Genomic DNA, 13,949 nt, shown 5'->3' on the forward strand with positions numbered 1-13,949 from the left:
TCGTAATAAACTTTAGGTACTACCTTAATATCCCTTAGGTACTACCTTAATACCCCTTAGGTACTACCTTAATGTCCCTTAGGTACTAACTGATTGTACCACATTGTCTCCATATTTCGGAACCTTAACAATGCACCCGATTACAACTTGGGTACTAGCTTCATAAACACTTTATGGTTAGTTTGTGAATTCTAGGTACTACTATGGTCAATCATAGGATGTATTTTTGTCATTCAATTTCATCATAGTTTGATACATAACCAAGCCATTTGGTTGAAAATGATAGTTTCTTTAATTGAGCATGACATTGTTATGTTGTAATAGGTTATGCATCCCGTAGTTCATACCTTATTGCACCTGATTAACTACCTTAATGTCATTAAGGCACCACCTTAAAGTGGCAAAGGTACTAGTTTAATGTGCCTAGGGTACTCCTTTAATGTGCCTAAGGTACTACCTTAAGGTAGCTTAAGTACTACCTTAGTGGACCTTAGGAGTACTTCTTGACTGCAACTTATGGACTACCCTATTGAACCTTAGGAGTACTACCTTACTGCAACTTAGGGACTACCATTGTCAACCTTAGTTATTAACTTAATGAAGCTTAGGTCGTGAGTTCTTGAACCTTGGGTTGTTCATCAATCCTAGTTAGCACTTCCCTCAACCATAGGACCTAAGCTTCACATTCAATTTCATCTTAATTTGACACTGAATGGATATATGTCCAACATCTTCCCTCAGTACACAATGTCTTGAATTGTCATTGGCATTAGTTAAAAATAATTTATTTTTTAGAATGTTCTCCTTAGGTACTACCCTAATGCACTTTACTTACTATTGTCATCCACTTTAGGTTCAACTTTAATGCATCATAGGTGGTATCTCACTACTTTTTATGTTGTAAGGTCCAATTGGTTATTGTCCTTATTGCACGTTGGAGAAATGTTGCACTTTCGAACTCAAGACACATTTCTTTGATTCCATTACAGATTTGATAATGGCATTACTTTGTCTTAATTGGTTAGTCACTTCGTACATGATTTTCAAGTAATAGTGTGAAGGTACTATCTTAATGTACCCTAGGTACTATCTCAACGTATCATATGTACTACCTAAATGTCCCTTAGGTACTACCTTACTATAACACTCTCTCCACAATTCAGTACCTGAATTGTGCAAGCAAGCACAACTTTTCTACTAGCTTTGTTTCCCAATCAGTAGTTAATTTATGAATCCAATGTACTACCATGGTCAACCATAGTATGTATGCTTCGATATTCAATTTCCAACTAGTTTAAAAAAAAAACCCAAGCAATTAAACTGAATAGACAATTTCCTTAATTAAGAATGACATTGTTATGTTGCAATAGGTTAACCATTTTTTTCACCTCTGGTAATACCTTATGGCATCTGAGTTACAACCTTGATGTGGCTAAGGTACTACCTGAAAATGCCTACGGTACTACCTTAATGTGCTTAAGTTACTACCTTAATGTGTCTAAGGTACTACCTTAGTTAACCTTAGAACTACTACCTTACTGCATCTTAGGGACTACCCTAGTTAACTTTACGACTACTACCTGACTGCAACTTAGGGAGTACCCTAATGAATATTAATTGTACTACCTTACTGCAACTTAGGGACTACCATTGTGAACCTTAGTTATTAACTTAATGGAGCTTAGGTAGTGAGTTCATGAACCTTGGGTTGTTTATCATTCTTAGGTAGCACATTCCTTAACCATATGTCCTATGCTTGACATTCAATTCCATCATAATTTGACAATGGCATTACTTTCTGTTGCACTTTCGAACTGAAGACACATTTCTTTCATTCCATTACAGATTCAATAATGGCATTACTTTCTGTTAATTGGTTAGTCACTTCGTACGTTATATACTCATAATAGTTTGAAGGTACTATCTTAATGTACTATAGGTACTATCTCAATGTATCATAGGTATTACTTAAATGTCCCTTAGGTACTACGTTACTATAACACTTTCTCTCCATAGTTCAATACTTAAATCGTGCAACTAACCACAACTTTCCTACTAGCTTTGTTTCCCAAGGTGTAGTTAATTTGTGATTCCAACGTTCAACCATGGTAAACCTTAGTATGTATGCTTCGGCATTCAATTTCCACCTAGTTTATAAAAAACGAAGCAATTACACTGAATAGACAATTTCCTTCATTGAGAATGGCATTGTTGTGTTGTAATAGGTTAGCCATCTTTTCCACCCCTAGTAATACCTTATGGCATCTGAGTTACAACCTTATTGTGGCTAAGGTACTACCTGAATGTGCGTAAGGTACTACCTTAATGTGTCTAAAGTACTACCTTATTTAACCTTATGAGTACTATCTTTCTACATCTTAGGGACTACCCTAGTTAACCTTACGACTATTACCTTACATTTTTTGTTTATCAATCCTAGGTAGCACATTCCTCATCCATAATACCAACACTTGACATTCAATTTCATCATAATTTCACACTGACAAAGATATATGTCCAAGCATTATGGACTAACCAATTTTGATGCCTAGTTGTCCCTGTATACAAATTTTCATCCACATCTCTGTATTACTATAAAGATATGTATAAAATGATTTGGTACTATAATGATGACATAATTTTGTACGATAACACATATATGTGGTATACACCAGTGTGAACATTTTTTCCATATATGAACATTTTGGTTTGAACTCCACATTTGTTAGCTTTCCTTGCTTCATTTTTTGTCCCTTTGTTGTCTTTGCAACTTTCCTTAACCAATGTTAATTGTTTTTTTTATCAGGTATGCAGCTGCCAAGTAATTTGTAGATCATCATTACAAGCCAAAATGCAAATTCATCTTTTCCGTGAACTTTCACAGTTGCTTCCAATTATTGTTGCCGCTCTAACATCTACTCCTGATATGCTTGCATTTTTGCCTGATTGGCCCACTGTTAAAGCTCAAAAAGTGGATACTCTAAACGAGTTTTTCATATTATAGTGTTATAATTAAAAGTTTTTCGTTTATCATACTATTGTCGTTTTCGTAATTACAATTATATGTCATTTGTTGTGATTTATTACTATTAACAGTATTTGCATATTTATACAACATATTTTATACAACATTATTAGAATCATTTTCCTAATTCTCATATAAGTGTTATTCACATCAACACTGCCTAATGAATATGTGTTAAAAAAAAAAATACCCTTTCATTATAATAAGTGCGAAGTGGGCTATAATTGTAATTTTAATACTAAGTGATAACCATTTGTTACTTTGATCGTGTCTGAACATCGTCCATCCTCAATAACCTGTTTGTGCTTTATGTATATTTTGCATAGGTAAAAATTCATGCATAGGAATATTTCCAATGCAGCAATTGAACAACTATATAAAGCTTTTTATCACCATTAACAACTACATGTCATGTCCTACTATTAAATGCATGTCCATCATAATTGCATTACACATTTCGTGGGGTTTAGATTACAAACTACTAGAAAATTTTCAGCAGCACTTTCAATTGCTACCATGGAAACATGCATCCAATTATCCTTGTTATTCTCCTACTACCTACATGTACTTCTATTAGGCTGAAGAGAAGGAAAAAAAATTATCATCAAACACACTGTTATCTCATAGATTAAATTATGCTTCTATGTTCTACATAGCATAGTCATCTCATTCCAATATAAATGAAAGTACCTGGGCACAAAGCAGCGATATCCTACTCAAGTTAATTAACAATTCAATTTCAGTCAATCTAATGAAACAAAAGTTTCTGATTAGCCACATTGTTAGCATCTATGGACTGTAATTCTTTAAACAAATGGCTTATGCAGCGGCCCACATACCATTCATCAAATACAGACACAATGAAGTTGAAACATATCTGTTTACTACATATGGCATACAAATGGTCAGAAGCCAAAATTAATACTTTCCAATTGTATATTAACCGAATTTGTCCTGACATTTTTCTCATCGTCATTTCAGTGTAATTTAATATCATGTCCTCTTGTCAAACACTGCCTGTTGTGCCTTATTTTTTCAGCACTTTGAGGTTGTGTTTCTCCAGTTTCTGCATTCATTTATCCATCTCCATCATTTTCTACCCCATCTCCCGAATTTTCTTCGTTCTCTACCTGGAAATAGTGTCAAACTCTAGCTTATTTACTAAATATTATAAGTGTTTCATTTTCAATGGAAATAAAGGAACAACTATTTAAGAGGGAACTTCATACTTTAAAGAACTAAGTTGAGAGTTGTGCAATTGGTAGGTCCTCCAATGAAGGAACAATAGGGTAATAATTTGACATATTTACTAGCTAACAAAAAAAATCACAAGACACATCAATTTTTGAAAAAAAATACCGTTGTCATTCAATACCTTCCATTTTCTCCAATTTGTTAATATGCAAATTATTGTCCATTCTTGTCTAAAAACAAAACTTACCTTTATTAACTTTGTAACTTAAAGTCATGAATAAATAGCTTGACATGGTTGAAATTCATCAAAATGATCAGAAGAGGAAATTAAAGGGATAACACAACTAACTTCACTACTTACAAATGCAAAACTAGGTGTCATTCTACGAAATACCTTATTTTGACATTTTCCGGTCCGATAACCTCTCACAATCCACATGCCTGTATAATATTTCCCCTAACATTGTTGGCTTCATTAAGGAGCAATGTCACAACCATTTGCAACCTCTAAACATGCATTTTCTCCTACAAATAACATTAAAAATTATTTGCAAGTGTATACAAAATTGGAAGATATGATTAAAACATGTTATAACGCAACACTAACCTCCGCAACTGCTTGTGTTAAGGTAGCCCCATTCCAATATTTCATGTACTTGAGTGCAAAAATACCACAATCATACCTAGAAGACCATAACGTTTGGATTATCATACACATACATTAATCGTCTAACGCATTTTAACTACAACTTTATTTCAACCAAAACTGTCATTCACAACAAAATTTACCCATTTTTTTGTTGCACTAGATCTGGCTGTACATGGACCAATTTTGAAACCTCCATATTCACATGAATTCCATGTGCATGCAATGCTCTCTCCAAAGCCATTGACAATCGCCTAGTGGAAGCACTAATTCCCTCTTCGTAGTGGCAGACTAGAAAGTATCTCGATACGGCCAGCCAGAATGTTCAGCACATGAAGGTGCCAATGGTTATTCTCGCATACGGGAATGAACAACTACATTATCAACAATTGAATTGTTAGGGTCTATGTTGATAGATATAAGTCATACTATTAGGTAGCTATGAAAGGAGTATGTTAATGTACCATTTCACAGGACGCTACATCGTGTCCCACTATGTCAGCTTGAAGAAACATGCATGATCTGTCAAGTATTTCTTCTTTTTTGGCTTTCGGTAAAAGACTAGCAAGAACAACCTGTTCAAGTTGGGGATTAGTCAATAAAAACATAAACGAATACAATTTACTTTTCCTTAATGTAATAAATAAGTCTCGAAAAGTGTGTACCGAAAATGAAGGATCGAAGTAGTGGCAGCGTCGTGGATGTGGTTGGTTAGCATTCAACATGCGAGACATAACACCAATAATCTGGAAAAAAAAAAAAATTTGGTACTCAATTATTAGCCAAGTTTAAAGCATCTATTATTGGAAAAAAATAATGTGAATTGGGTATTCAGGAAATTGGAGGATTAGTAGCTTACAATGGTTTTCACCCATCGACCTCCATTGAGAGAAGCGAGCTCGACCCTCGTAATAAACAGTCCGTGCATATCACATACAACATCGCTGAAATGTCATAAAAGATTATGTTAAACCATGCAATAGAGGCATATTTATGCACATTAAATATGGTTGCAAATGAAATTCAAAAACTACCTTGGATCAGCATCTTCGTCCAAAGTAAAATCAGCTACCAACCTATCCTTATGTGATATTTTCGGGAACAGTTTAAGGCATTATGCAACAAATGGAGATTTACAAATGGTAGGCCTTTTCACAATCCGCCTACCAGTCTGTTTATATTTGTGACTTGAGGTTGGTATGTCTAAATGGCTGTGAGTAGCTATTGTGCCAACATTTTGGACATCTTCTACACTTTCCAAGTGTGGGTAAGGATAGGATTGGTCATGAGATTCTTGGTGTAGTGATGAGGGTCCATGGTCAAATGCAGATTCATGTCTTTCAGTTGGAGAATGCGGTGCTAATGGTAGGATGGGTTGTTCAACAAATTCTTCAGCTGAAAGCTGAATGTTGCCTGTCATAGGAGCTGGTTCATCTTAGACTTGGGCTGAAGGCTGGGCTGGAGTAGCTGAACATCGGTATTGCGACCCAAACTAACGGGAAAGCAATTCAGCAACATCTTCAGCTAATGAAGAGGCTAATCTCAACAATTTTTCTGAGTTTTCTACCATACGTGCTTGAATTACCTAAGATGAGGAGGAAAAATTTTGAAACAAAAAATCAATGACTGGAATGAGGCGAAAAAAATTGCATTACTGTAATACAACTATGCATATGTGAGCTTGGCTATCAATGAAGACATTTATAACCTCAGTAGCATCATCAGAAGCCGAGGACTGCCTACCTGCTACCTGTGCATGGGAGTGGGCAGCAAATTCTGGTAGCTGTTGAGTTTGGAAAGGGTCGTTAAACAAAAATTAGAATATATTTTTTTAAATATGGAGATAACTTGGATAAGAAATTTTTTATAACGAAAGAAGTGTACAGTTGGACCTTACATGGACATGACCATAACCACCAAATGTGGCAATTTCAGCTGATAACCGTCTTTTGATTAAGTCATCACTCCATGCAGCAAGTAATGGCATAGTGACATCAACCGTGACGGATGGCAAATAAAATTTTGTCATGTAGAAGAACAGTGAAATGACAGGAAAATGTAATAGTTGAAACACATTCAACAACATCTTTGAATACGGTTTAAAATAAATTATAATTTAAATGAAACTACATTAAAATGAGAGAATGTAGTAGACAAAATTAAAACAATAGACTCATTAAGTCTTAACTGTACCTGGAGAAAAATAAGGCAGCCGCGTATGTAAGTTGGCTGGTTTTTCTGGTATTCTCTGATTCCATCCTCTATGTAATGTAGGACAAATTTTGACCAATTCTTTTGGACACCAACGTCACCATCCCATATGGTGTCCCATAGGTCATGTATTCCTTCAAGCTTGGAGTTAGGTGTGAGTAGGGTGGCACATGCAAAAATCAAGAAAGTCTTCCTGAAGTCATCACCAATGGCCAAGTTCTCTAGATTTTGCTCCAATAGACTTATGGTGTAGGTGTGATTAGAGGTGCCTCTCCTAGTATGCACCACAATCTCCTCACCATTACATGGGATGCCCATAATATTGTCGACATCTTATGCTGTTACCGGGACAACAATGCCGGTAGCCATATTCAGTTGATGGTAGGCAATGTCATAATTAGAAATTATCCAAGAACACAACTCGTAGCGTAGTTCTCGACAAGCCAAGTGTAGAAGTCCTCCAAATACCATTTATGTAATGGCGTCTCGTTTATCATCAGGAAGCCTCGCGATGACTGAAATGAATTTTTTGCCAGAACACCATGATTTTGGCAGTTTCACCTGCAGTCAGTGGGCAATTTCTATCAGTATCAAAACATATCAATATAGGGGGAAATAAATAAAAAAATTAAAAAAATTTCAATTCAGTTTACAAAGTGTATTTTGTTGGCAACCTGGCTGCATGTAGCTGGGAGGTGTTCTTTTCTTTTTCGCCAAACAGTGGCCATCTATATATTAGTGAGGAATGTGTTCAAGGTATTCAATGTTAGTCGCGGACTGTGCAAAGTACAAAAAGTGAATAGAATGATCAGCAACGGTAGGACCAACAGCAACAACAAATGCCTAGGAAAATTTATTTTGTAAGGAAATAACAATTCTGATGAGATTGTACACTTCCCAAGAAAATAAAACATCTTAATACCATGGCATCCACAAAAAAAAAAAAAAAAAAACCATGTATCTCCACTAAGGCAAATGATTTTCTTCTGATAGGTCAGTGTTGTCTGTTCATTCAAAATCACAGCAGATTCTTATATTTGAACTTGTAAATTCACATATAAACCAAACCTCCATCCAATGAAAAATGTTAGAAGTGATTCAACATTAACAGTTCAAAAGTTTACACTTGACCATTAGGTTAGCTATTCATAACAAATGAAACTAAACAAAGCATGCAACAACTAACAAGGGAAATAGGTCATGGTGTAAGTAAAGAGTACATGAAAAACAATGAATGGAAACACATGCAAGGAAAAATGGTCTCTGAACTTCAACTGGAATGTTCAATTCTGATTACTATGCTTTAAAATATATTAATGCATGCTAATTCACACACAAAATGGCTAGTTACAGGAAAAAAAACATAAGTTATAATGTAACCAGTTAAGTAACAAACATGATTAAGATTGCATACTAGGTAACAACACATACTCATGTGTTCCAAAAAAACATATGAAAGTACATTAATACAAATGTTTAGTAATAGAAGTACATAAAACAACAATGCACTTAAGACAAAGGATTCTTGCACGTTTTCCTATTGTGGCCAGACATATGACAACGAGAGCAATGGACTGTCTATTTATCTTGAAATTGGAACTCGATGCGCTTCTTCCTTGGTCTTCCGGGAGGACGTTTTGCATAAGGAGGCTTAAGAGATAAGAAAACCTGACCCGTTATGGATCGTACAACTCCATGGTCATCCACAATTGGCATGTCATGGGTCTCAATACTAGAGAAAAAGCCCGCGTAGATCAAGTCTTGCATTGGGAATTTGTAGCATTCATCAACAAAATCAGCAACATTGTGGCCAATGGAGAGAATAACAGTTGTCGCATGTTCACAAGGGATTCCAAACATTTGCTAACCCCTACATGTGCAAGTACGTTTCATAATATCCATATTCAAGAATGCCCTACCGATACAAACCCTAAAAATGCCATTCATGAAAGGAGTAACTGGATACACTTCACCCTTGACAATATTTTGTAGTACATTTTCTTCAATTTGTGGCCCTAGAGACCCTTTCCAATTGTTGGACTGCTCTTTATGCTTCACAAGCATAGAACCTAACTTAGCCATGTGCTCCATTAAAAAGTTACAAATGGAGTGATGTCTTTCATGTCTTAACCACACATTAAACGACTCAGCAAGGTTGGTGGTCATTTTATCCCATCTTTGTTTTGGGAATTTTGACATGGCCCAAGGTTCGGGTGAATTATCTTCTCCCATGTGGCTAAAGCATCATTGTATTTCCGTAGTTCATACATAGAAACATTATAATCATGCTCTAACTTTGCATAGGCAATACTATCTAGGAATTGAAGTGCATTTTCTTTACCCTTGTTTCCTTTTGTAATTTGCTTACTCACAAATGTACTGAAATTCTCCTTTAAGTGACGGTAAAAGTAGGCATGATTTTCAAGGCCAAACACCTCGGGAACACTACGAAGTAGGGCTGGATGTCTATCGGAGATGATAACAACTTCCTTTTCTGCAACAACTTTCTTCAAGTTTTGCAAAAACCATGACCAATCCTCATAATTTTCTGAGCTCATTACACCAAAAGCTAACGGGAACATAGAGTCATTAGCATCGTATGCAGTGGCTGAAAATAACGCACCCCTATATGGCCCACTCATATGGGATGAGTCAATAGCAATGACAAGTCGACACCCCAATGCAAACCCTTGGATTGACACTGCATGAGCAACAAAGAGTTGTTGAAAGTGCTCATCACTCAAATAACGCAACTGAACAACAGTTCCTGGATTAGTAGTAACCATTTTGTCACACATCCAAGGAAACAATTTATAATAATATTTAGGTTGTCCATAAATGCGTTCCTTTGCCTTTTCCTTCATTTTCCACGCTTGAAGATAAGTCAATTGCATCCCATGTTGCCTTACGAAGTCCTTACATATTTGGCTTGGTTGGTAATTCAGAGTAGACCTTATGACATCATCAATCACCAAGGATGCACGATTGGATCTAATTAAAGGTTGGGAGGAGGAGACATCTTCTAAACTATGGTTGTGGACATTACGGAATGTGTGAACCTGAACGATTTTAGAATCCCCTATTTCACGAGCAGTGACTTTCCAAGGACATTGGGTTATTGTGCAAACTACTGTCATGTGTTTTGGAGTATTCCTAGTGAACGAATATCGGAATCTACAAGCCATGGACATCAAATAGACCGCATCATGAAACTCAGAAGCATTAGGGAATGTTTGTCCACTACCCATAATGGCATTTTCGAACCGTCTTGATTCAAGTTGAACAACATTTGATTCTGCACATCGTTGGGAAAACTCAAATGACTCAATCGTAGGGGAGTGAGTATTAATTTCCGTAGGTGGATCCGCATGGGAGGAAATTACTTGTGTAGAATTAAAAGCAACAATAGGTGTTAGCCCACTGCAAAAAAAAGCCCCATACAAATTTGCTAACTATCTAAGAACAAATGTTTGGAAAGTGATTCAACCAAATTAATATGATGGGGCTAAGGCCATATGTACCTAGTTTGTGCAATCAACCCTTCACCAACTTCTATATGTGGGAAGACATAAACATGACAAAACATGTCGTTAAATCTGAACATCTTCACAACGACAGTCTCATCATGCAACGGTAGTAAACATGATGGGTCAAACTTCACCGTAAACTCTAATTTTATTAAGTTTGGGTCAATGTTCAGTTCACCACACACTTTTGAAACCAATTCTGCATGTGTGATATTTCCATTAACGACAATGGATTCTGTCCGACCACCTTTGTATTGTACGGACCCATCAACAGACTTAACAACCTCACCGTCTTCATGTATGTAGCAAAAAATATCCTCTTCTATTCCTTTAATAACAACAAAATGGGTTACAAACAATACAATAAGAATAATAAAGTAGTAAGTAGTGCCGAACAAAGTAACTAGAGCTCACATACATATTAAGTGAAAGTGTGATGAGGTAGTACCTAAACTACACTAAGGTAGTACCTACGGTTCACTATTGTAGTACCTGAGCTTGATTAAGGTTGTATCTAAGCATGGTTAAGGTAGTAACTAAAGTACAATAACAACAGCAACACATGGCAGCATCATGACCACACAATCTAGAACAAACCTTCACTGGTTTAGTAATGGAGTAATAATGTAGATTTAGATTTGAGGTATAACCTTTGACCAAGTAACCTTTGTTTAACAAAAAGAAGTTTGTCAAATAAATGATACTGCAAACTTCCATAATTTTTAGAAAACGACGATATTATATAAGAGGTCGCTTTATCATAAGACTTTTCTGTGCATGTCTCATATGAATAGAAATAACTAAAGAGAAGTTATTTCAAACATGATGTAGTCTATAGTGCAAAAGTTCTCTACATTATAATCAAGTTGCATAACTTGCAACCATTTGAAATATTTTTTCCCAACGGCTCTGCCACTAAGGAAATTGCAACCAACATATAGAATGAACAACATGTCTACTTTAATGTTATTATGAGAGTAAGCATTCACCATCCAAGAAATCATAACAAAGGGATTTCAACCGTCTAGCACAATCACATTCGAAATCAGATTTAGTATTGGAAATGACGTATTAGAGATTGGAAAAGTTAGAAAAACAATTAAAAGTAAACATTCAAATTCATTGTTCAAAACACAACTTCATTAGAATGATGTAATTTGTAGTCATAACATTCTAAAAACTTAGTTTATATTCATTTATTAAGTCTTACTTTAGACAAACTTATGTTGATGGAAATAACATAAATAATAAAATTAGAAGATTATTTTTTCGGACCCATTTCAATATTGACCATTCCTTATTGCCATAATGAACATATTGGTTATCATAAACATCAATAAACCTCAACGATTCACAAAAGTAACAGCAAGATTCAACAAACCATTAAGCACAAAGTAAAACATTGTTTGTGTTTAATCTAGATTTAGTAGGGATTGATCAATTTCCTATAAGGAGGTCATTTTTTCTGATGATTTTATTTTATTTTTTCACAATCACGTTTATGACTTTCTTGTTGATGGTTATGCACCTTCAGATACATTGTTTTCATAGTGAACCATTCAATTTCCATTCAAAGTCCAACTTGTCTTCAAATGATTTTAGTTTCATTTCCAATCATTTTTAGGTTTCCAACGGTTTATTAAGGTATATTATAACTTCCTCTTTAGATAGGATATTACTTTAGGCCTTGATTTTAGGCATATACTTCCGCTAGCACTTGAAATGAACTGGTGTACTTGTGAATTTTAGTTTAAATAAAAGCTACAGGGGTTTCATCTTCCAAAAATAAGGAAAGTAACTAGTATTTGAGATGCCTCAAGAGAGGTTTCATCTTACAAGGGTTGTATCAGATAGTTTAGAAATTGTTTGCCACTTTTTGGAGACCTCCTTGTATCTCTGGCTATCATACCACTACACTATATCTTTAACTTAGTAATTTACCTAATAAATTTACATGCCTTTAGAGGTGTTATTGATTTGTCCAGTTTGATTTCATTTTCTAACAAATTGAAAGCTAAATTTTGTTTGAACTATTCGTTTTGCTGTACAGACTCTCATTTGAAGGATGCCTCAGTTAGTGGTCTCAATCATTTTGCCTTCTACATCTTGCAAGATATGTCTGTCCCAAAACCAAGTCTCCAACATAATTTTTTTTTCACTGTACATTATAGCAACACATGTGGAATATATTAAAGCCATAATTATGATCACTGCCCCTAACAAACCATTTTCAATTTGTTCATGTCATCAACAATTACTTCCCACAAAGCAAATATACTATTTGGTTAGTGTTTTCGAAAATAATTTTATGGCATAGATACAATACAATTTTCCACTCATAAAAAGACAAATACAAAACTATACTCATCTCAAATTTAAAGACTTAGGAATGTAATGTGGTCCCCAAAACATAACTCAGAAAAAATGTGTACCAATTCTTACCTCAACAATGCATTAAACGATTCAAAAATAAATAAAATCTGCAAATAAAGTAAGGCATGACCAACACTTCACAATGTTGTCACTTATTTTTCATCCCAAATTTGTAGTCAACATTCATCTTTTACATGCTTACTGCTATCATTTTATCATGTCTCAAATCAAATTCATAAAACAATAACAACATACATTCAATTCTATCATGCAAAGACAAAGGACAAAATAATAACAACATACACACAATGAAATCGATATTCAAATTTAGTAAAGCAATAATAATGACAAACGACCAAGCAAATAATCTGTTTAGGGTTTAGTAGTAACTCTCATATATACCATTAAAATTGAAAGAAAATTTCCATTGACTAGTAGTAATACAAATGAACCAATTTCCCTAAAAATCTAATGACAACAGAATTCCTGGAAAGCAAAAAAATATTTAAAAATAAATAATAATAATAATAATAATAATAATAATAATAATAATTTATTTTCTCTAAATACGAACATATCTTTAATCAAAAATAATTTATCCTATATTTCATTCTACAGAAAATGAAGCTAAATATAAGAAACTCCAAAATAAAACACTTCAAACCCTAAGATATCTGCACCATCCAGACAAACCCGTAAATGAAAACTCGCATGTGATTGATTAATCGGAAAACACGCACAAGAGGGAAAACTCCAGTTTCATTTCGAGAAACCTAAACGGAATTCCAACTTCGATGATGCAAAAACAAGATATGTCTCCCGTTTGGTTTACTTCAACGTATTGGGAAGATGGGTATCAGTTTCAGCTACTCCAGACGTTTAGAGACAAACACGTTCGACTAATCGTGATGTTAAGAGAAAAACAGAGAAGTTTGAGATTCGGGGAAGATGTGTATCAGTTGGGTTTGTTGGA

The 13,949-nt window shown here is 34.9% G+C and overlaps 1 protein-coding gene and 1 long non-coding RNA gene across 2 annotated transcripts; both read right to left on the reverse strand.

Annotated features, from left to right (window-relative positions):
- Positions 1–3,735: 3,735 nt before the first annotated feature.
- Positions 3,736–4,722, reverse strand: LOC109123322 (uncharacterized). Its single transcript, XR_002031032.1, has 2 exons — positions 4,614–4,722; positions 3,736–4,155 (listed from the first exon to the last, which is right to left on the reverse strand). It is a non-coding gene; the product is annotated as an uncharacterized LOC109123322 (long non-coding RNA).
- A 3,932-nt stretch (positions 4,723–8,654) lies between these two features.
- LOC104880557 (uncharacterized) lies at positions 8,655–9,862 on the reverse strand. Its single transcript, XM_010657504.1, has 3 exons — positions 9,274–9,862; positions 9,006–9,145; positions 8,655–8,939 (listed from the first exon to the last, which is right to left on the reverse strand). The coding sequence occupies exons 1-3, from the start codon at positions 9,860–9,862 to the stop codon at positions 8,655–8,657; spliced, it is 1,014 nt and encodes a 337-aa protein (XP_010655806.1).
- Between the last annotated feature and the right edge of the window lie 4,087 nt (positions 9,863–13,949).

Source organism: Vitis vinifera, chromosome 10 (genome assembly GCF_030704535.1).
Source record: "Vitis vinifera cultivar Pinot Noir 40024 chromosome 10, ASM3070453v1".
Lineage (NCBI taxonomy): Eukaryota > Viridiplantae > Streptophyta > Magnoliopsida > Vitales > Vitaceae > Vitis > Vitis vinifera.

Excerpts from the sequence above, each read along its gene's own strand:
- LOC104880557 (XM_010657504.1), bottom strand. The coding sequence starts at position 9,862 with ATGGTTACTACTAATCCAGGAACTGTTGTTCAGTTGCGTTATTTGAGT. Across the intron at positions 9,146-9,273 it reads TCACCCGAACCTTGGGCCAT|GTTCTATGCTTGTGAAGCAT; the intron begins GTCAAAATTCCC and ends TGGCTAAGTTAG. Across the intron at positions 8,940-9,005 it reads TCATGAATGGCATTTTTAGG|CAAATGTTTGGAATCCCTTG; the intron begins GTTTGTATCGGT and ends TGTAGGGGTTAG.